Source organism: Wolffia australiana, chromosome 2 (genome assembly GCF_029677425.1).
Source record: "Wolffia australiana isolate 7733 chromosome 2, ASM2967742v1".
NCBI classification, from domain to species: Eukaryota; Viridiplantae; Streptophyta; class Magnoliopsida; order Alismatales; family Araceae; genus Wolffia; species Wolffia australiana.
This window is the reverse complement of record NC_135836.1, coordinates 23371004-23394236: the sequence shown is the minus strand read 5'-3', so window position 1 is coordinate 23394236 and position 23233 is coordinate 23371004. Positions and strand designations below refer to the sequence as shown.

General features: G+C 41.0%; 2 protein-coding genes across 2 annotated transcripts in view; one reads left to right on the top strand and one right to left on the bottom strand.

Annotated features, from left to right (window-relative positions):
- ATRX (P-loop containing nucleoside triphosphate hydrolases superfamily protein) overlaps positions 1–18399 on the top strand; it is a 26848-nt gene extending 8449 nt beyond the window's left edge. The window contains exons 9-26 of the mRNA XM_078571556.1: positions 5115–5198; positions 5379–5834; positions 6898–7181; positions 7423–7513; positions 7592–7801; positions 8654–8773; positions 13884–14050; positions 14849–14990; positions 15079–15228; positions 15337–15392; positions 15465–15771; positions 15845–15983; positions 16213–16268; positions 16342–16574; positions 16673–16876; positions 17016–17094; positions 17259–17482; positions 17908–18399. Of these exons, the coding sequence (XP_078427682.1) occupies positions 5115–5198; positions 5379–5834; positions 6898–7181; positions 7423–7513; positions 7592–7801; positions 8654–8773; positions 13884–14050; positions 14849–14990; positions 15079–15228; positions 15337–15392; positions 15465–15771; positions 15845–15983; positions 16213–16268; positions 16342–16574; positions 16673–16876; positions 17016–17094; positions 17259–17482; positions 17908–18307 (3402 nt within the window). The 3' untranslated portion in view covers positions 18308–18399. The remainder of the gene's footprint in view (positions 1–5114; positions 5199–5378; positions 5835–6897; positions 7182–7422; positions 7514–7591; positions 7802–8653; positions 8774–13883; positions 14051–14848; positions 14991–15078; positions 15229–15336; positions 15393–15464; positions 15772–15844; positions 15984–16212; positions 16269–16341; positions 16575–16672; positions 16877–17015; positions 17095–17258; positions 17483–17907) is intronic.
- Positions 14204–23233, bottom strand: LOC144700145 (cytochrome oxidase complex assembly protein). The gene is made up of 5 exons (XM_078571557.1): positions 23086–23233; positions 22746–22898; positions 21490–21677; positions 20381–20503; positions 14204–14531 (listed from the first exon to the last, which is right to left on the bottom strand). Exons 1-5 carry the CDS (start codon positions 23169–23171, stop codon positions 14461–14463), a joined length of 621 nt encoding a protein of 206 aa, XP_078427683.1. The 5' UTR covers positions 23172–23233; the 3' UTR covers positions 14204–14460.

The following is a 23233-nucleotide window of genomic DNA, read 5'->3' as shown; positions in this document are numbered from 1 at the left end:
TCAGGGAGTTTTTCCGGGCCCAATTGGGGAATGGTGCCGGCTTTAGGTTTTGGCTGGATAATTGGACGTCGCATGGACGATTTCGAGACCTGTTCCCTCGTCTGTATGCCCTAGCCCGTCATCGGCAAGCTTTGGTGGAAGAGTGTTGGGGTGGTGTATGGTGTCCAACTTTTGCGGCCATCTTATCTAATCTACGGGTGGAGGATTTCTTAAGCCTTCTGCAAACACTGAGCAACTGGAGGCCAATGGAGGGGATGACAGATGGGTGGGTATGGGCATCGGGTCCGTTCTCCTGCCGAGTATACCAGAGGTTGAGAACACACCACAATGAGGACCCAATCATCTTAGGGGCATGTCACTCAATTTGGAGGCAAAAGATACCTCTAAAGGTTAGGGTGTTTGCCTGGATGCTCGCCAGGAAGCGGACAATGACCCGCGTGAGACGTCGAAGGTTTTTCCCGGTAGAATCATCATTATGCCTTCTGTGTACGGAGGAGGAAGAGGAGTGCAAGCATCTTTTTTTCCAATGTCGGCTCGCTCATGCGATATGGGCTAGCCAGGGGCTAGCAGAGATTACGTCGAGCCGGTCTTATGGGCCACACTGCCGCGGCGTCAACATGGGTTTGACAAGGACGGGGGGCTGAGATTCGCGGTGCTTTGGGCGATATGGTCCCACCGCAACGAGGACTTATTCAAGGGGACGGCAATGTCGGTGGACAGGGCTATTAATGAAGTGGAGAGACTTGTGTTTTGTTGGTTTGGTCCTGGCTGAGGTGGAGGGTATGGGGGGCATGATGGGCCATTTGTTTTTGGCCTAGATCCCTCCTGTCCACGTGTACGGAGGATCACCAAGCTGGGTGATCTTCTTTATTGTTCAAAAAAGAAAAAAAAAATTTAGGAGGTGATCGGTGAACTCATAGGACCTTTTCAGTCAGTATTCATACCAAGCCAATTGTTAAAGGATGGTGTAGTGGTGGCAAGTGAAATTGTAGCGGCTTGGTTGAGAAATAGGAATAAAGGCTTCATGTCGAAAGTTGATTTCGCAAAAGCGTAGAACTCTTTTGATTGGGTCCTTTGGACCTCTATGAGGAAGAGATGATTTCCAAATGAGTGGGTGTAATAGGTTAGGAAATGTGTTACATCCCTCTCATTCTTAGTGTTGGTAAATGGACAACCAGAGGGTAGACCCACCAACAATAAGGGGTCAGGCAGGGATGTCAGAAAGCACCGCTGTTATTTGTTCTAGGGTTGGATGCTCTGGCCACATGTACAATCAATGTTTGGCCCCATGGCTTGCTGAGGGGCTTTCTGACTGGGAGCTTCCTATCCATCATCCTGTTGCTACTATATGTAGATGACACCACCTTTTTCATGTAAGTCTTTGTGGAGGAAGCTAGAAATCTCTCCACGTTTCTGGACCTTTTTGCTGATTTTCTGGGTTTGTAGATCAACCGAGCAAAATTAGCCTTTTTAGATTTTTGCCTATCACATGAGGAAGAGGTACAATGCCCTGGGCTTGTGGACGTCCATTGGGACGTTACCTTTGTGCTATTTAGGATTACCACTGAAAAGGGGAAGCATGGATTGGAACCCGTTGATTAAAAAGGTGGAGAGGAGACGGGAGGTATGGCATTGCTGGGTGCCGTCAAGAGGGGGTCAGCTGGTACTTCTGTGGTAAGTGTTCTCAGCCCTTCAGATATTTTATCTAGCTGACTTTAGGTTGCCTAGAGAATCATAAGCCACCTGGATGCAATCATGAGATTTTGTTTTTGAAACAGACATGAGGGAAGGAACGACAGGGGATCTGCTAGGATCTCTTGGAATGTGCTTAGCCAACAAGTGAAGCGAGGGGGGTGTGGGGTGCTTCATATTGCTGGCAAAATGAGTGAGCAAGATAATGGGGTTGGACGAGGACATGGCCATGAAAGTTTTGCAGGAAAACTATGATTCGAAATGATCTGGGAGTGAGACATGACCTCTATTAAGGGGCATCTTGTCGCTGACAAATATTTTCCCGAGTTTAGAGATTATTTAAAGACTGACTAGGGGATGGATCATTATTTTGCTGCTGAATGGTGGCTGATCGGGCCGAAGTACATTACAGTAGTTCCCAAGCCTATTCGATTTGGCAAGGAACCCCCAGGCATTGGTTAGAGAATGTTAGGATGACACATGGAACTCGAATTTTGGAGGGCATCCTTTCAGAACAGAGAGTGGAAGTACTGTTGAGAATGCAGCAGGCTTTGTATTACTTCCAGCCTTAGAGCGGGACACGGGATGGTTGGGGATGGAGAGTCACAATCTTCTCTGTTTGGGATGCATACAAGAAGATTTGAGAGGGCCTAACAAAAGAGGAATCTACCATCCCTAACTGCCAACTTCTATGGAAGCAAAAAATTCCCTCATAAAATGAGGATTTTTGGGTGGTTACTTTTGAAGGGGTAAGTTATGACCAGGGCCCTCCAGAAGCATATGTTCCTGAATACATCGGCAATGCCTCATTTGTTTTTTTTTGAAAAGATATTTAAGGCAGTCACCCGACAAAGGTGGAGATAGCTAACTCTCCCCACAACCTGGCCAACCCCTCCTTTATCTGGTTACCCCTCTCTAGCGAACCAGGATGCCATGAGGCCCTCAATCTCGTGTGCTAGCCGGTCCTTGGACACCTTGGCCCCCCTAAATATTGTCTCATTTCGGTGTAGCCATATTGCCCATAGCACTGTCAATGCTCGACCCCCCTCCTCCCTCCTCCTAGGGCCCCCTCGCCTTATGAACTCCCAATAGACCTCTGACGTCACATTCTGCGCCAGGTGCGCTTGGGTGGTCCAGATCGAATGGGCGACAGGGCACTCAAAAAATAAATGGTTGCAGTCATTGTCACCAATTGTGCACAAAGTGCACATTGCTGAGGTATCAGGATACATCCTCCAACGGAAGATGTGCGTCACCAGTCTCTTGCATAGTAAGAGCCATCCAAAGATCTTAACCATTAGTGGAATCTTGAGGTGCCAAATGGCCCGGCATGCCTGGATTGTTGGTTGATCCTCGATTCCCTGGCATAGCCTCATGTAGGCCTTCCGAACAGAAAAGGGGGCACCTGTCCAAACCCATACGTCTCGTTGGCCATGTCTTGGCCGGCACTGAATCAAAGCATGTTGCATGCCTAGGAAGTTTGACAAAGCAGTGCCTCATGTGTTGATAGGGAGAAGAAAATTTCTCATCTTTTTGTCAAATGCTCAGTTATCCAATACGACCTGGGTCCGCAGAAGCTCATGGGGGTAGATGTGGTTTCTGACGAGGCCTGCTGGGGCTCGGTCCAGGGTGACGCATGGAATGGTGGAGGGTCCTTGTGGTTCTAAAATATGGCTGCACTACAATGAGGTTGGGATTAATGGAAGGGCTATATCGACAGTTTCCTTCATGATGTGGAGAGTTTCGTTTCATTCTGGTTTTGGAGGGAGTGATGGTTGGAGAGAGAACCATTTTTGGTCGGTCATGTTATTAAATTCAAGTTGATTTCTTCAAAAGAAAATAAATTAAATTCAAGTTGATCACTGTTATCAGGTGATCTTCACTCTTTCTTCCACGATATGGAGTAACAGAAAAGAGCATTATCTAACCATTGTATATGTAAGCTGCTTGGGTTCTCTTTCTGGGAATCCTGGACCACAGCCTCAGTAATTTTTGTTAGCATGTGGCCCAAGTAATTTATAGAACCAGTACTGTTTGGTATTTTCAATTCATTTTCATCGTTAATAGGCTGAAAAAGTGTAGTATGCTTTAATGCTTTCAAACTAAATTTTCTACTCTAACTTCTGCAGGTATTGGTTGGTGTGCATAATTTGTTTTTGTCAGGATCCCTTCTGGGACCTGTAATCTCCCTCTCTCACTGCTGGTGATTAGGGTTTGGAAGAAGAAGAAGACAAAAAGCCACATTTCATTAACTTGCATGATCTGTATAAATACAGATCCAGTAACAGTTACATTCGTAATGGGCCAGGTCCAATAACTAACAAGTACAAGAGTAGAAATAGAAATAGTGAGAAATAGAAAGAAAGAAATAGGAAAATAGGGCATCGACCAACAGTTTTACAAGAGGCAATTAATTTTTATTTATGCTACTTCATTGAGTGACCTTGGTCAAGGGGTATGGCAAGAATCTCCAAGAATGGCGATGAGATTACTTCTCCTACAGTTGTCAACCCCTGGGACGAATTAGGGTTTTGAAAAGACAACACAAACATTCAGTTAGGGTGAGTGAGGTAAATGGTGACTCTTTGCCCATTGGTTGGCGAAGGCCCAATTACAATACCTATCACTTATTCTCTTACGTGGAGAATAAGTAACAGGTCACGTGATCCTCTAAATGTGAAAACAAAATGGGACGGGAAAGTATAAAGGGATGGGCAGTGATCCTCTAATAGAACATGTCTCACTTACGACATTACACTTAAAGAGAAAACCTAAGATTATCTAACAGAGTAAAATAACCAAATTGTTGGACATTTTTTTTGAAAAAAAATATCATAAGGATTCATGTAAGATCTTGATAAGATTCTATACCTGCAAGGCTATTCTATGCGCTCCTAACCCATGAAAGGCATTTTGGTCGTTTGGTTGTTAGGCATTTCTCTTTAAATAGCTGTAGCCAATAAGTGAAATTGCAACAGAGCTCGAGCCCCTATCTCTCTCCCGCTCTCAACTAGATGGGATTATCCACTACATTCCTGATCCCCTTTTCATGTCCACTCTGCCAGTATCCCTCGTCCAGGAAACATCCTTTCTGCCAACTAATGATCCCTTGTTTCCTCGTTATTGCCTCACTGGATCTTCGTCTGGTTCCCATCAGTGTCGATCCCTATCCCTCCCAGATTGACTCTTCAATCCCCGTCTCTCTATTCCTCGATCTTAAAAAATATTTGGAAATGGTTCCAAGATAGAACTCAAGGGTTCTATCCGGCATAATTTTTTTCCTGTTTGTTGTAATGCTTGCTTCCTTATCTGTTTAAGGATTAAAATATTCAACCTATTCTTGTTGTTTGACTGTTCAGTATTTAGAGCTATTGGGAAAATGTCTGGATAACTGATTGAAGAGTCATGCTTAATGAATGCAGGTGAGAGAGGAAGATGATGCAAAGACCTCCCAGAAGCTGCAGCTTGAATTAAAGAAGCGTAGACAATGGAGAAAATGCTCTCAGGTAACATGTTCTATTATGCTTGCATCCGTTTAACAGACAAGGGTAGCAGTTAGGTCTCATAAGAAACTTCCATCCACCAAGTTAATATGTAATGCATCATCACCAACTTTTCCTACTGTTTTTTTACTAAATGCCGGGTATCATTTTTTGGTCTTTTTTGTGTCTACGGAACAAACTCAGAAAGAAATTCATGATCAGAGCTTACTAAGTGATCAGTACTGTGCTGAACGAGGCAAGAAGATACTGCATGATGCTGATAATGTTGGCTGTTCAACATCAAAAGAATGTCAAATCCTTCCCGCGGTTGATGATATCGAAAGGAACGATCAGAAGGTCCAAACTTTCGTCAGTGATGGTGATGATGATTTGCTAGTGCTGCACAGTGTTGTGAAGGATACTTCTGGGCTGGTCAAAAGGGAGAGAGAGCCTGTGGACAAAGTCCAAGAATTCGTGGATGTTATAGATGTTGACTCTGCTCCATCCTGTTCGAGCCAGAGAATTAATGGTCATGAAAATTTTCATTGTACTGTTTGCCGCAAGGTTCTCAGTCCATCTGAGTTGTGCAGACATCCTCTCCTGGAAGTGATCAGTTGTAAATCATGTCACCGTTTTATCAAAGGAATGTTATGTTACAAGGTACAATCAACATCTAATCCTCTACATCATGTAATCGTTAGTCATCTTTTGAGTTTTATTTCGGGTCTTTTCTTTGCATTTTTTTGTTTGAGTAGAGAATATTGTTTTGATTTACTGTATTCTATTCTATTCTTGGGGCATGGCTGAGTAACATATTAATATCTTAGCACAGTGCTTCTGGTTCTTTATTGTTGAAGAATAACATCCTGCTTAAGAAAAAAAGCAACGCCCTCTCTATAAGCTACAGCTTTTAGTAGAATTGGTAAGCATTTTAATATTCAAATGGTATCAAATCCCATTAAGGAAATCAGAGGCACCACACTGCACGTGTGGACCATAAAAGATAGGCCAGCAGCAGGTGTTGTGGGTAGGTTTAAAGAAGAGCATCCTACTTGAGATGAAAAGTAATGCGCGTGCCATTGATTATAACTTTTTTAGCACAGTTGGTAACGTGGACCTATTGAATGTAAATAAAGATCAAGCCTTTACCAACTGTGCTAAATGGTGTTGTAGGCAGACCACAATAGCACGCGTTTTACTTTTCTGTCCCGATTATTGGGCTATACCCTAACATGGAGAGAAGTTGTGTACCCGTGGGAAGATCTGTCTTAATATTTGCCAAAAAGGTGATGCCCCGTGGAACAGAGCCACTTGTCTGTCCCGATTTTGAGTTATTAAATTATGTGATATATTTTTCTGTCATTTAATCATATAAATTCAGCATAATTAAAATAGTAATGTTACTATCTTTACGTATGGACGTGTCACACTAAATACAGAGATAACATTCGGCAATTTCAGCCAACCTTATTGATTATTCCTGGGTCTTTACCATTTGTTGTCTTCATCTATGCTTTCCTTTTAAAGTAGGTAGGAAAATATGACTCGTTTTTTTATATTACATAAAAAAAACCTGCATGTTATCAATCCATTATTAATTATCTTCTGTGTATTTTGATTGAAAATTTATCATTTTAATATTTACTTTCTTAATCTCCCTAGCAATTCAAAACATATGTGGAAGTATCATTATAAATACTGCGTCATTAACTTCATACTACAGGATTCTAATGCCGCGGAAAACTTTTGTCGATGGTGTGGAAAGTCTGGCGAGTTAGTTAAATGTGAATCGTGCTGTATGTTCTTTTGTGTAACGTGTATCAAGAAACCTCTTGATGGAAAATGCATTCCCGAGCCAATGTTTTCCAATTGGCAATGTTATTGCTGTTCCCCCAGTCAACTGAAAGAGTTTGTCATGGACTATCGCAAAGCTCTTGTGGAGTTCGCAGTGCCAGACATCAGTATCAACACTGATTCTTCAGAATCGGATATCGATCAACGATTCAGGTATATTGTTAACAGCGGATCTATTTTGTATAAGTTTTGTGTTATTTATATTTGCCATTTGTGTATACTGTTGATGTTTTAACATATTCGATCACTGATCCGCTATGCCAAGTATTTTTATCCTCTTTTTATTTGTTTTTTGTCATTTAGTGTCTTCATAGTTTGTTTTGCACTTTTATAAAGACTGCCCTTAATAATTATTTCTTGGCCGTGGACCTTGCGATTCATATTCTGGTTTCAGCATTAAGAAAAGAATGAAAAAGAGGATAAGAAGAATACTTGAGGACACAGAACTTGAGGAAAAAACCAAAGAGAAAATTGCACTGGAAAAGGTATGGTACTTCTGTGCTTTCTGTTGGTTGCTCTTTTATATGATTAATACATCGTCCTTCTTTTGAACATTTTGTCAGGCACGTCAGGAACATCTTAAAATAATGCAACTCAGCGGAAAGTCCCTTGGCCATGCTAGTACTACTTTGGATCGGCGTATGATGAAAGCTACTGAGGTGAAAGTCCTTGGTGACGCAATCAGCGGGTATATTGTAAATTTTGCAAGAGAAGATGGTGAGAAACCTATTAGAATCCCCCCCAGCATATCGGGCAAGTTGAAGCCCCACCAGGTCTCTCTCTCTCTCTCCCCTCTCCCCTCCCTCCTCTCTCTCTTCCTATGCTCTTACCTGCATTTGTGACAAAAAAACGAATGCTACAAATAGACATTTTTGCTTGGAATTGTTTGCAATTATCTCCACTTGACATTATTCGATGGAATTAACCTTTGGGCTTCTGTATATTCTGGTCTTGATTTTGTTAAGATTCTATGATGCCTGGTTTGGCCCTTACCTTCTTTCTTGTCTTTTAGTCTATCAAAGGTTATGAATAGCATCAGTGTGGAAACTGATTATGCTGGTACTCCCTTCTAGCTTGACAGTATTCTAGTATTGTTGGTCAGTATTCTATTATGCTGATTACGTTAATGTTCAATGTCGTTTAATGTTTCCTTCATTGACAAAGTTCTGATTGGGGAGTGTATTGAACAAAACACCGCAAGTTAGATGACTATACAGTCTTCCATATTGGTGCCACAAGAAGACCCATTAAGGTCAGTCTAGTCTGTATAGTGGGACCTATTAGGGCGGCCTTATGTGCTTTCTATAGGTGAGACTTACCCTCCAATTTTGTATTTGAGCGAACACCTTTTCCTTCTTCGTAACTGCCTATGCTTTTTGTGTCTGGTTGAACAAGCTGGAAGGAACCTACAATGAAGATACTCAGAGATGTCACAATCATTTGCTTTTTATTCTACTCCAGTTTATTTCTGCAATTCTCTGTTTTTTATATTCATACGTCCAATTTGTTCATCTCTTTCCTTCGTTTATGTTCATTCGGATATTCCCATTATGATTTAAGAGCTTGTGAAAGGAAATAGAGTAATGAAGCTATTGTATAGAATTTCTAATTCATTGTTGCTTCAGATTTCAGGTATACGATTTATGTGGGAAAACATTGTTCAATCCGTTCACAAGATGAAGTCTGGAGATGCTGGTCTTGGGTGTATTCTCGCCCACACTATGGGACTTGGAAAAACATTTCAGGTAACCGGGTTCTCAGGTTTTATCTTCTTGCATGCATGTACACATGGCGCTTGCACATTTTACTGTTTGTGGTGTTCACTTAACTCTCCTGCATGGGTTACAATGCTCATGAATGTCAGTGTGTTTTGTTATCTCGTCCTTAAAGTTCTAATACGTTAAGTGTCACGATCTATTCCCTCTAGTAAGCCTTTTAGGGGCATTCTTGTCTTGCACTTCCCTTTAAATATGTAGCCCTTGTCATGGGAAGGTAAGACATGATAGTTGCAATCTATTGTTTCCCTTTGGTGTTAACTATCTCACTCAACAACGTTGGCTCCATCGAGTATCTTCCCCTCCGGCAATGCCCACTCTGTCGCTCATCCGCCAACCTCACCCCCACCAGGGTTACCTCCACCCTCTTCCTTCTTGATGCGTTCCCCGGCAAGGATCATATCATTAGCTGTAGTTTGCGCATGTTTTTTGGGTTTACATTGCTCTATTGCCCTCGTCTGATATTGATTAATTTTTCCATTTTGAATTATGAACGTCACCCTTGTCAACTGTGACTGCTGCTGTCCACGCATTTCAACACTTCCAATGGGGTGGAAATTTTTTCTGAGGTGTTTTGTAAGCTATTAAAAAAAAAATCTGTTAAAATATGGCGGAGTTAAAAAGAATTTTAGGGACTGTCACTAAAATATCAAGAACTTTTCTCAGGCACTGAAAAGGTATGGGATCAAGTAAAGGAGATCCCACCATGTTTGTTAACATTTTTTTTTTTAAATGACAAGAGGGAAGACCACCCAAAATAGGTGATCAACCCAAAATAAATATTAATGTATATGATGGTGAAAAGTACATGCCCGACCAGCCTGGCTTCTTTTCCCTCCACTTCCTACTAAACCAGTAGGATTTTTCTCCACATCATGTAGCACCGAGTCCAGCGACACAGTCTTTCCCTTAAATACCACCTCATTACAGTGCAGCCATAGTGCCAGAGCACTGCGAGGATCCTTCCCCATCTCTAAAGTCCTCTGCACGCACACACCCCAAGTGATCCCCAGTATGTTGCGTCCAATGTCATGTCCACCCTGCTTAGCTTCTGCGACCTCCAGATGGCCTGCGCAAAAGGACACTCAATAAACAGTTGAGAGAAGTCGTCCTCTCCTAGGCCGCACATGGGACACACAGACCATGAGTTTGAGATCATGCACATTTGGAGAACACATGTCATAATTTGTCTCCTAATAAGGATCCATGCAAAAATCTACACTTTTAATGAGACTTTCTGCTTCCATAAGCATACGCAAGTATGAATAATGTCTGCATCTTCTGTCTTACTCCCCCTGATCGTCCTGTAAACATGCCGAACTGAAAGTGGTCAACCCCTCCATACCCAACTGTCCCGTGTCCCAATGATGGGCCGTAGGTGCACTATGGTCTATTACATGTTCTGGAGGTCTTCCAATCTCTGATCAGACTGTACACCCTACATAATCAGATTCCATATGTCGTCCCAACACTCCCACACCAAAGAGACGGGAGAAAGCTTCGCTCATCAGGCCTTGAGCTGACCAGTCATCTATCCAATATCTAAAAAAGGCTCCGTCCCCTAGTTTGGGTTCAAAAATCCCCTGAGTTTGCTGGAAAATCTGGCCCATGCCCTGCCAAAAAGCGGAAGGCATATTACTTGTATATGATATTGTTGTCACTGGCAGTGAAGAAAAATAGATTGCGTTCTGGAGATTGCTCAAGCATTTGACATTAAATCCCTGGGATTGCTGCATTATCTCATGCAAAATTAAATTGCCTAATCCTCGAATGGTATTTTTTTTTTCAAAGGGCATATATTCTGGATATTTTGAAGGAAATGGATATGAATAACTGTAAACTATTTCTCAAAAAAAAAACTGCAAACCATTATCAGTACCCATTGATGCTAATTTGAAGCTTAGATTGTGCGAAGAAGCCACATGGGTCAATAGTGGAGAGTATCGAAGATTAATTGGTAAACTGATTTATCTTCAGCTTACCAGGCCGGATATTGCATTTGCAGTGGGACTCCAAAGTATGTTCATGCACTGTCTAAGAGAACTTCATCTGCAGGCAACATGCAAAGTACTTGCTTACTTGAGAAGAATTGCCTGACATGGTCTGGTCTTTCGGATGGGTGAAGAACTAAAGCTTGAAATTTAGACCGATGCAGATTATGGTGGATCTTCATAAGTTGATCAGTCAACTACTGGATACTGTACATTACTCAGGGATAGCCTGTGGTCACCAAGCGGAGTAAGAACCATAAGTTATTATCAAAGTCCAGTGCCGAAGCTCAATTTAGAGCAGTGGCCAAAGGCATTTGTGAAGCCCTGTGGATCAGATGTATTCAACAGGACCTCACAATATTACATGACGGTCCCTCTGTATTGTACTGTGACAGCAAATCAGGCATGGACATCGCTCATAATCCAGATCGAACGAGAGGAGATTGATGCCCAAGTAATATTGATGAAGTACATTCAGTCAGCTCACCGGGTGGCAGACCTACTTATCAAGGGATCCAGGGGTATTTCACCGGCTGTATCCCAAGCTGGAAATGCAGAACATCTACCTACCAGCTTGGGGGGGAGTCAGCCATATATATTTCCGGTCCTTATTATATTTCATCTGTGTCTATCTTATATTTATTTCCTTTTATGGACCAATGGACCAAACTCTTGGTACAATACATCTATACCTTAGCCTGGTACTAAAACCAGGGTATCTTAGGGAATAGTTGTTGTTGCTTGCTCGACAGCGGAGGGTCTCTTAGGGTTTCCTAGAGGATTCTGAGGAGCTGAAGTCAATTGGCCTAAGCCAACCATTTGTTAATGAACAGCGAATCATTTTTTTTCTCAAATTAGAATGGATACTTATCTAAAAAAGAAACCAGATTATTTTCTCCATGCTTTTATTTTAAAGAGGGGTGAAGTCTATCCTTTTGTCTCTCTATCTGTCTTCTTCCTCTCAGATCGATATTCTAGAGTGTCAGCATATATGCATCTATGTCGTGTTATATCTGTTGGTTTTTATTTCGTCCTTATGACCTATTGGGTCAATTCCAACCGGGGCTCATGTAATCCACTTATTTGAGTGAACCCTTACAAAAAGAGAAACAGTGTAGGTATATTTCAGTTATGTTTGCTTGCGGCTATGCCATCACGTGGGGAACCAGGTGTTGGCGAAACTGGATGACCTTGGCTGCACACTTTCTTTTTTTTCAGTACGTTTTATTAACACTTGAAGATTCCAAAATCCTATGATGCATTATGTGATAGAAAATTGAAATAATGGGTAAGGCAATATGGGCTTGGGTTGTAGACCCATCTACGCAGTAGCCCCCTCAAGCCATTGTGTAGGTATCATATGCACTGAGCTTGGAGCATGAAGAAGAGGTCTGGGTGCCAACATAAGTAGCTTTGGGAAAATATCAACAAGCGGTTCACCAGAGGACACAAAAATAAGGCGAGATCTGAGGCCACATGCATGCCAGCTCAATTCTTAAAAAGCTGGTCACCGTGCTACTACTGTCGCCATTGCTCCTTGCATTGAAAAGCTCTATGCCTGAGCTGGCCACCTGGGGGGACAGGGTAGAGAAAATTTTTACACCAAATTATTAAAAATTTTTCACCTCGGAAATAACTCGAACCAAACCTTGAACCCTTCACTTAGCTCGATTAATAGAAAAACGTTCTATTTGCCTTCAGTGCACTTAACTTTAGCACTAGATCAGAATACAGTCTATTTGGCTATTAACAAATAGTTGAATGGCGATTGGTCTGAGACACTGCCCAGTCTGCTTTTGAGTGCCCACAACTTCAGTGTGACATGAATTAGTAAGCTGCGGCCAAGATCCCACTTCAAATACCTCTGAATTCGACTTAAATCATTTGTCAAAAAAAAAAAAAACCACTGGATGCACATGACTGTCATCAAGGGCTTCAAACAGCATAAGATGCATTGATCAACTTTATACATTATACTATTATGAAAAAAATATGTCTGATCGACAGTTTTCCATCAGTTTGAGGCTGTTTTTCTAAAATTAAGAGAAGCTGAAAGTTGAAACTAGCATAACCGCTTTGGTCATGCTTTTGCTATATATTGCTTTCCATTGTTGTGAACCATTCCAAAAGCACAGGTCAAGATTGGGGCAACTAAGTCTCAGGTTTCCATTAAAGTTCAAGTAGGCTAGAGTTATCTCAATGCTGGTTTAGAGTGGTCAAATGTCGCAAGTCTTTTTGATTTTGACGCGATAACTATCTTTTTGTCGCAGCTTTTTTTGTTAATTCAAATGAAGAGTAGGGGTTATGTTAATATTCTGGGTCGTAATTGGAGAGGAAGGGGAAGGCTTAGAAATTTCCGCGAGATTCATGGGTAAAGGGATACCTGGAGCTCGTTCACAGGCAAGAATAATTAGACTAGTTCATTCAAAAAGAAAAAAATAGTTAGACTAGTAAAAATCAGGGTTTGAAGATTACGTTAACTTTTTTAAGGCTAAAATATCCCTGGCAGCTTAACACTGATATGCTCCTGAAAATATATATCTCTGTATCAATTTTCAGGATTGCAATTTGTAGCTTTTGTTTCCAAGAAAATCTGGAATTTCCCAAATCATGAAAATCATCCAAAAAGTGGTGATGAGGAGAGTAGATCGCATGGAGGATAGAGGTAGAATTGAAATCAAAACAATTTGCGATGAGAGATGATGAGAGAGGTGGGAAGAGGAGGCAAATCGCCTTGGTCTTCTGCTGAGGAGAATCTCCCACGCTGCTTTGTTGCTGCCATAACCAGTTCTAAGAAAAGTCCCCTTCCCCTCCAAGGGATTTCCCTCTTATTTATTGACGAAATATCCCCTTATCAGCCGTATCACACTTTGTCTGACTTGTCACCAGTGAGATGGCTTCTCTTCTTTCTTTTATCCATGTAGAGGTCCTAGGGAGACCTGTATCACACTTAACATGTCTATTGGGTTGACCACCGAGTTCCGGGTGGTCTTCCCTCTTTTAATTCAAAAAAAAAATCACACTTAACATGTCTAACTCAGCTTTTCTCGTGGATCTTCTTCATACCAGTTTTCTGTTTCAACACACAGGTCATTGCTTTTCTTTATGCTGCATTGAGGCTGGCTGACATTGGTCTTAGGAAGGCCATTATAGTTACGCCTGTTAATGTCCTGCACAACTGGCGTCAAGAGTTTATCAAGTGGAAACCCATCGAATTGAAGGCTCTTCGTGTGTTCATGATGGACTCTGTCCCCAGGTGCGTTAAAGATTTTGAAAAATAATTGTTTTCATACAATCATTGGTGAAGGTTTTCTTTATTTATTTAGTGGTTTCTATTTACATTGGTGAATGGTTTAGTTCTCAGGTTTATTGTAAAGCGTTTGGATCTGGTGTCTGTATATTGGTCAAATTCTTTGGTCTAGGGTTGATGTCTTAAGGGTAAACTGTTATGGTTTCTAACCCTGCTTGAGGGTAGTCTTGTCTTTTCTCTTACGCATGCTATCTGAACATAGGGCGCCCTCCGAAGGGGATAAAGTGTTTTGTCACTAGAAGTGCTCGCCCTTTTTCTGCTCACCGTCCTATTCCTGTCTCTCCGTCCGCCACCACGTCTTCAGGGCAGCTCTTCCTCAATTGATCCCTACCCCCGTTGTTTGATCTCTCCTCGGATCATTCCCGTTCTACTCGCCAACCGGGGGAACCTCTCCACTTCCCATCTTGCCCCCTTCCCGGATACGAGCCTACATCAAGAAATGTATCATAAGGAAACATAAGCAGAATATCGATCTTATGTTTTTTTTGTATAATATTATCCATATGATCAATCAGTGAATACTGCATTATTTATGGTCAATATATCTGAATTCTGCCTACAGTTTTATGATATGATCACTGAAGCGTTGTTTGAGCATCATTTACGGAAACTGATTTTATTCTCATTTAAGATATAACTGTTATCTGATGAATTTCTTCAAAAAAAACTGTAATCTGATGAAATATTATTTTTTCAAAATGCTCGAGAGTTGGTTTTTATCTTCTAATATTTTGTATATTTTAGAGAGAAGAGAGTCGATTTAATGTTAAGGTGGGCAAACAAAGGTGGAATTCTCTTGATTGGTTATAGTGCTTTTCGGAATTTGTGTCTGGGAAAGCACGTGAAAGACAAGAGCACAGCATTGCAAATATCCCATTTATTGACGGTAATGAGACGTCAAACTTTACAAGTTCTTCTCCAATAATCCGTCGAAAAATTACTTCTTACCTTCTTAAAATATTTTGACCTTCCAGTACGAGCCTGATATACTAATCTGCGATGAGGCGCATATGATTAAGAACAGAAGGGCTGATATCACACTTGCCTTAAAACAAGTCAAAACCCAGCGGAGAATTGCGTTGACTGGGTCACCGTTGCAGAACAATTTGATGGAGTACTACTGTGTATGTGGCTTGCACAATAATGTTCTTTAATGTTTTTTATTTTAAATTTATCATAACCATATTTTAAAATTAATTATGTTGCTGAACTTGATTTTCTTTATCAAACAGATGGTTGACTTTGTTCGCGAAGGATTTCTTGGAAGCTGTCAGGAATTTAGAAATCGGTAGATCTGGGAAACTCTTCGTCTCTGTTTTGTATATTTCTGTTAGAGACTAATTACACTTTCTCTCGACAGGTTCCAAAATCCCATCGAAAACGGGCAGCACGCCAATGCCACGACGGAGGACGTAAAGATTATGAATCAGAGATCTCACATTTTGTATGAACAGTTGAAGGGCTTCGTGCATAGGATGGACTTGAACGTGGTTAAGAACGATTTGCCGCCGAAGACGGTCTTCGTGATAACTGTAAAGCTGTCACCGTTACAGAGGAAACTTTATAAAAAATTCCTCGATGTTCACGGTTTTACGAATGACAAGGCTGCCAGTGATAGGCCTTTGATGAAGCGGTGCTTCTTTTCTGGGTATCAGGCCCTTGCACAGGTAACAAGATTATTTTTTCGGCATGGAATTGGAACTTTGATTTTTATTTAAGTTTATTTTTTGCTGGTTCTAGATTTGGAACCACCCCGGGCTTCTGCAACTTGTGAAAGAACATAAATACAACGCCAGACAAGAAGATTCAGTCGAAAACTTTCTAATGGATGACAGCTCCAGCGATGACAATGTTGAGGCTAGTGACATGCCCACCGGAGGTAAACTCACGCTTCTCGCCGGAATCTGAATTGACTTCGTAACTTAAAGTTGAGGATTGATAGCGATCTTCTCCTCTATTGCTCTTTCTTTCAGAACCGGCTCATTTAAACATAGTTCTTGGCCGTTTAGAACTTTCGCTATCTAATAGCCTTGCTTCTGCTTGCTGCCGGTGCACCTCTCCTAAATAAAATCAATGTTGCTATTTTTTACAAGTTTTCTTCTTCACAGATAGGCAGGAAATCAGGGCTAATCAGACGAAGAAGGACGACGGTGTTTTCCACGAGGTAGACGTTGACTTTAAAATTTTATAATTTGAGTAATGCCTAATACAAACCTCGCATGTGTTTACGCATCCAGGAGGTGGAATGGTGGGAAGATTATCTCCCTGAGAAAATATACAAAGAAGTTGACTGCAGTGGAAAAATGGTCCTGCTATTGGATATTCTTTCCATGAGTTATGAAGTAGGGGACAAAGTTCTTGTTTTCAGTCAGAGCTTGCCAACCTTAGATCTCATAGAGCTCTTCCTTTCAAGAATACCCAGAAAGGAAAGAGAGGGGAAATACTGGAAACAAGGCAAAGATTGGTACAGGTACACCTTGATTTTAATCTGAGATGTTCATCTGAATCCTAATCCCTAAACCCTAATGCCAAATATTTTTGACATACATTTCATGCTGCCATCTACAGGTTGGATGGGAGGACCGACGGATCGGAAAGGCAGAGGCTTGTGGAAAAATTTAACGATCCGACGAACAGGAGGGTTAAATGCACGTTGATTTCTACGCGAGCAGGTTCACTGGGCATTAATCTTCACGCTGCAAACCGTGTTGTGATTGTAGATGGATCTTGGAACCCGACGCATGATCTTCAGGCTATCTTTCGTGTTTGGAGGTAATTCACCAGATCAAATCTTACGAATCTTTTTCGTTGAGTTATTGTTTTTCCGTTGCTATCATCTCACGTTCATCTCGGGTGATCTTTCCTCTTTTCTTAAAAAAAAAAACATCTCATGTTGGTCTAAATTCTACAGATATGGGCAGATTAAGCCGGTATATGCGTACCGCCTGATGGCTCATGGGACCATGGAAGAGAAGATTTATAAACGCCAGGTACAATCCTGCCGTTGAGTTAAATTTGAAGATAGATGATTAAAAATTTTGCCGAAACACCCTACTAAAAACTGATTTACATTCTCCCCGTCTTCTAACACTTTTCCCGCTAAAAGCCGCTGCTGGTTTTCAAACCCTAATTTTCATTTGATGACTTATGAAAGGTAACCAAAGAAGGGCTAGCAGCAAGAGTCGTGGATCGTCAGCAGATATACAGAACCATGTCGAGAGAAGAAGTCCTCCATCTCTTTGACTTTGGAGATGACGAAGCAGTAGACGATGTCGCATACAATACTACGAAGCTGAACCCAGTTCATATTCCTCTTCCTCAAAATGACAGCACATCCGACAAGTTCATGGAGACCCTTATGACGAAACACGGTCCCCGGTAAGAACAACTGGTTAACCCCCCTCAACATCATTCCTTCATTTCTATCCCCCATCTGGATACAACTAAATTTTTTTCTAATCCCTCCATTACGTTTCCAAAATCCCAGAACTTTGCTCTTTCATTAAGACCAAAAATAAAACTTTTCTCAGCCCACTTGAAACAGATGAGAAAATAACTATTTTCTGTATTGCTCGGCATTAAGCTTCTTGCAAATTTTTCTTCTTCTACAACTTTTTCATTCTGATTTTCTTCAAATTACAAAAAACTTAATGTAGAAACAAAACTTTCTAAGCCAATAATAATCCGCACACTTGCAAAATGGATCGAACAATCGAACTCATTTTGCTTCTTTCCACAGCATCATCTACAGTAACATTCATCCCATGGCCATAAAGAAGGATCCTAAAAGTTTCCAATTTCAGGTGGATTGCAAACTACCACGAGCACGAGACACTCCTCCAAGAGAATGAGGATGAGAAACTCTCCAAGGAAGAGCAGGACCTGGCATGGGAGACCTTCCAGAGAACTATGGAGTGGGAGGAGGTTCAAAGGATCATCCCCAAGGAGGAATCTTCGTATAATGGCCATCGCGATCATCAGAATCCCGTTCATTCTCGTCGTCAACACCGCGATCATCATCGACATGAGGACATTCCTCAGCAGCCTAAAGTGGTCACCCCTATCCAGAGGAAGTGCTCCAACCTCTCTCACTTACTGACGCTGAGGAGCCAGGGCACCAAGGCGGGTTCCTCGATGATGTGCGGGGAGTGCTCGCAGGAGATCTGCTGGGAAAACCTCAACAGAGATGCGAAATCCCGGTGATTCTACCCTCAACTGTGGATTATTGTTCTCTGTAAATTTTTGGGCTTTTCCTAATAGGAAATGTTGAAGAACGGCATCCTGCCTATGAAAAAGTAGCCTCTTGCTATCAGCTACAGCTTATAGCACAGTTGGTAAGCGCTTGAATCTTCGTATGGTATTGTCCAAATCCCAGAGGTGTAACGTTCTGCCAATGTAGGCGAGCCGCAGGTGGTGTAATGAAGAACGATATTCCATTATCAGCTATAGTGTTTAACACAGTCGGTGAGCACTTGAATCTTATTGAGAAACATTCGGTCGGAAAGCTCATGTATTTCAGTCCCCACCTTTTTCGGGTTTCATCTCTTCCGCATAAAAATTTAGGTCATTTGATGGAATTTAGGGTTTGTGTGATGTTTGGGGTGGATGGCGCGACATCATCTGTTCCCTCTTGTCCCTATTAAGGTTAGATGATGCTGACAAGGACGATTTGTCATCATCGTCCACCATAGCCAAAAAGATGAGGTCGATAAAAACTTGTCATCGTCCTGATCATATGAAAGAGTAAAATTAGAGAGCAACAAGAGAATGATAATGACTAGTCGTCATTATCAGTCAACAATAGACGACGACAGAACCACATGAGTCAGAAAGTTCATCTATTCTTTCTATATCTCTATGGGAGCAGAGATGGAATGATTTTAATGTTTTTTCCCTTCATCTTTTTCTCTATTACATGTAAAAAGTTAGGTTACTGTACAAAATGGGACAGATGACATCAAAGACATGAGATTTTGCCATAGACGAATGATGACAGTGTCACCTGTGCCACCCTGTTTACATTTCATCTGTCTGCAAACCCTAGCTGGGACACATGGATCAGATAATTTATGCGTCATTTCTATATAATATCTGAGGAGAGATGGAATGAACTCACTGTTTTAGTCACACCCAGGTTTGGGTTTATTCTCTTCACTCTCAAAAATTAGGTTATGCATGGATCAAAAATTAGCTGGGACACATGGATCAGATAATTTATGCATACTTGATGGAACACGTGGGTCTAAAAGTTATTATATTCTATCTCTATCTCTATCTCTATCTCTCTATCTCTCTATCTCTCTATCTGTATCTCTATCTCTCTCTATCTCTATCTCTATCTCTATATCTATCTCTATCTCTATCTCTATATCTATCTCTATCTCTATCTCTATATCTATCTCTATCTCTGTCTCTATCTCTATCCAAAAGCTCGGTCAAAGTTTGGTAGGGTTTGCCTTATGGTATCCTTACAGATATCCGTTATAGGACAACAGTATCTGTTGTCTGAAAATGTAAACAGTACCGGTGGAGATGACGGATATCCGTCCAGATACCCTTGCTTTAGCAGACAATGGATACCAGTCTAGATATCAGCTGTCCCTGAATGTCTCCGAATGTCAGTTACGATTGGCCGACACCAACAATAATCACTACTGATATCCATTGTTAAAAAAAAAATCACTACTGATATCAATTGCAGCAATTGTATGGATACTCTGATGATTTGAGTATAGGCAAACAGTGACCAGCATCGTTATACACATGGTGAAAGGCAATCAGATAGTGGTTTGGATGCTGATATCAGAGTTAAGTTTTTTTTTTAAAGAAAAAGAGGGAAGATCACCAGAAATCGGTGATCAACCCGCTTTTCAGAGTACTTATAGCCGTCATCCGAGAAGGATTAGTCTGGATATCATTGTGTCCTTAACAGTATCCAATTTCATAATCAGGATGAGCAAACCATACTGGTTTGAACACGTGTCAGAAAGCTCACATATTTTCTCCACATCTCTTTCTGAACATAGACGCAAAGATCAAACTATTTCAGTCCCGCGGTTGAGTTTTTTTTCTCTATTCTTAGGTCCCTGCAAAAGTTTGAGTTTTTTTTTCGGTTGGAGAATAAAGGCAAGAGTGGGCATTGATGTCAAGTTCCTTGCAAAAAATCGCTATGTTTGAAAGAATCATCGGAGGATACCCTCCCCAAAAAACGTATTTGAACTCGACTTATCAATAGAATTTTGCTCAGCAGTTTTTAGGCATCGTTAGATCATTCACCAGATTGTCGTATGTCATTGATGACGATTACTCGGGATTCCTGCCCTTGCTCATCAGGCAAAAAAGCCTCAGATATTAGAATGTCCCAATCGTTGTGCCTCAAGACGGAAGACCACCCATCATCTAGAGAGAGAAAGAGACCAAATCCATTAAAAAAAAGCACATAAATGAATGGACGAAAATATAATTATTAATAAAACAAGCATATTCAGATGTGTGACCAATATTCCTCTGGAAACCATGAAAATTACGTTTATTCTCACAAGCGCAAACATCATTCATTTATGGACATCCCAATTACCCGTCAAAGTTCCAAGAGTGTCCAATGGAAAATTTCCAACTGAAATTTATGAAACTGCTTTCTCAAAACCCGTCAAAATTTTAATCTCCCCGTGGCCTTGGGTTTTATTCTTACCAAAACCTGAAACTTTTTCGACGTTTTTACACACCCACCAGCTATCCTATGCAATTATCATTATCGAACTGCAAATGCAGGAAATAAGAAAAATTTGCATGATTGCCGACGATATATCCAGTGCGAGTGGCCCAAGTCTACATACCATCGAGTTTGAGTAAAAATTAAAACTCTTGGACGTGGGAAGCTGAAATTTTTAGTGGGTTTTGCTAAAGTAGATATCAAGTTGCTGCATAATGCTTAAGGTAAACGAAAAACATAACTAAAAAAAAAGTACTTGAGCTAAGTGCTTGAGGAAGATTTTGTAATCGTCATCATTATCATCATTGTCTTGAGTAATGGCGACGATTCCATCATCATCGTCATCATTCCACAGATGAATAACGACGAGGATGAGATCTTCTGAGAGAGCTCAACAAAAGTATGATAATGAGAGATGATGCTGTCTGTCTCGTCACGGTCATCAGTCATCCAGTTGATAATTAAAGATAGACTCATCATCTGTGACGACTCATCATCATTGTCCTCTCATCATTAAAGATCAGTTGATAATTAAAGATGGGGACAACGATGACTCGTCATCATCCACTCATCATTGTCATCTGTGATGGCGAACACTAAGTGAGACTACGGAATCTGAGATAAATGAACCACCTAAATGCATAGACTGTTTTAGAATAACATTATCACTGACCTCCAATACGGATAGCCTTGATCTTTAGGATTGCACTCCCTTTCGGCCCATGAACAGGAAATTTGCAGGAAACAGTCTCCCTCCGATGTCCAACCGCAAGGGTGGCCGCGTACCATGGACCTCTTGCAACAGGCTCACCTAAAGCGCCAATAAATTCCTGATTTTGGCAGGCCATCTCAATTGCTTTTCTGAGACCAGGTCGATATAGATAAGAATTTAGGAGTTTAATATTTTTCGATGACAGAGCTGGAAAACAGCTAAATTCCACAGAACGAATAATATGCAGTGGGAGACCAATCAAGGAGAAAAGCACAATATATCCAAAAAAAGCCTGTAATTAAACTAAATATATCCGAATATTTAATCATTTGTTTGAGCATCTGACAACAGTATTTTCTCAACTGACGTACTTCTAAGTAAAAGTCTCTTCCCCGATGAACTTGGGAAGGAATGATTAAACACGAAATACTAAAACAATTATTACCACCAAATAAGGAAATCAAAAACTCATTAAAAATTCAGCGTATTTTAAGGTAAAAAGAATACGAAGGGCAGGAGATTAAGAAAATAATAAACAAAAACAGAAACCGAGGGTGGCAGGAAGAATAAAGTAAGCAAGAAAAGAAGATTAAATCATCACTTTAATCCACCGGAGTTCTAGGTTTTTTTGAAAGGTTAACTCTAAAATATTTTTTAGCTTACTCCATATTCATTGAATTCGGTGGGATATTCACCGATTCGTCTGGTGTTCATCCCTTTTATTTTTCAAAAAAAATATTCATTAAATTCGGCAGATTTTCCATATCAGATACGCTCTTTTTCCTTCAATGAAACATACCAAAAGCAGATTTTCAATCAACCTGCGCCTATTTTTTCTCTTAACCACCTCAACTTTATAGTTTTTAAAATACAGGTAGGATTCATCATTATATGATCATAACATCGGTGGTACAAAAAAACCATGAAATATGAAAATCTTGAAATCTCTAAATTAAAATGATTTCCAAAATTCCAGCAGTCCCTCTTAACACTACAAAAGTCTGCCGAAACGATTCTTTCAGACCAGTACAGCAGCGAATCCGGTTCTTACGATTCCTATTGGCAGGATGATATTCTTGGAACATAAAATAATCAAGGTAATTAATACAGCCCTATTTTGGTGATTGGATTCTCAGTTCCTTGAGCATAGCTAATTTGGAGGGAACCACACGGGATTGATGACATAAATATGGAAACAGAAGAAGCATCACTGGCACCTGCTACAACCGTGGAAGATGGCGAGATCGTTGAGGGCACTGAGCGCGAATCCACCAGTAAGGCTTAGCAACAAAACGTGGACAACGCGTCGCCCAAACTGATTCTTTCCAACAGAACTCCTCGCACTCGGTGAAGCATCGCTGCAGAAGAAACTACAACATAAAAGTAACACGGCTCGTTCAGATCATGAGCTCGAAAAATGAGGAAAAAAACTGTTCCAGCGTTAAGGATCAGCATTAATAAATGGAAAGAACAAATAGAATGGACGAAAAGACTCAATTAACGTAAATTGTCGGAGAAAAGGCGACAGTTCATTCTGTGGAAAGATCATAGACTCACCGAGAAGAACTGAAACTTGAGACTAGATGAAGATGAGGAATCGATCGGCCATGAGAGGAGAGGGCGAGCCATCTTCTCCACGCCATCGCCAGCAAATCTAGCGAAAAACCGCGACGATGATTGAGGGTTGAAACGGTTTTAATTTCCA

Excerpts from the sequence above, each read along its gene's own strand:
- LOC144700145 (XM_078571557.1), bottom strand. The coding sequence starts at position 23,171 with ATGGCGTGGAGAAGATGGCTCGCCCTCTCCTCTCATGGCCGATCGATT. Across the intron at positions 21,678-22,745 it reads ATCTTCCACGGTTGTAGCAG|AAAAGCAATTGAGATGGCCT; the intron begins GTGCCAGTGATG and ends ACCTGGTCTCAG. Across the intron at positions 14,532-20,380 it reads CAATGACATACGACAATCTG|GCTCGTATCCGGGAAGGGGG; the intron begins GTGAATGATCTA and ends TTCTTGATGTAG.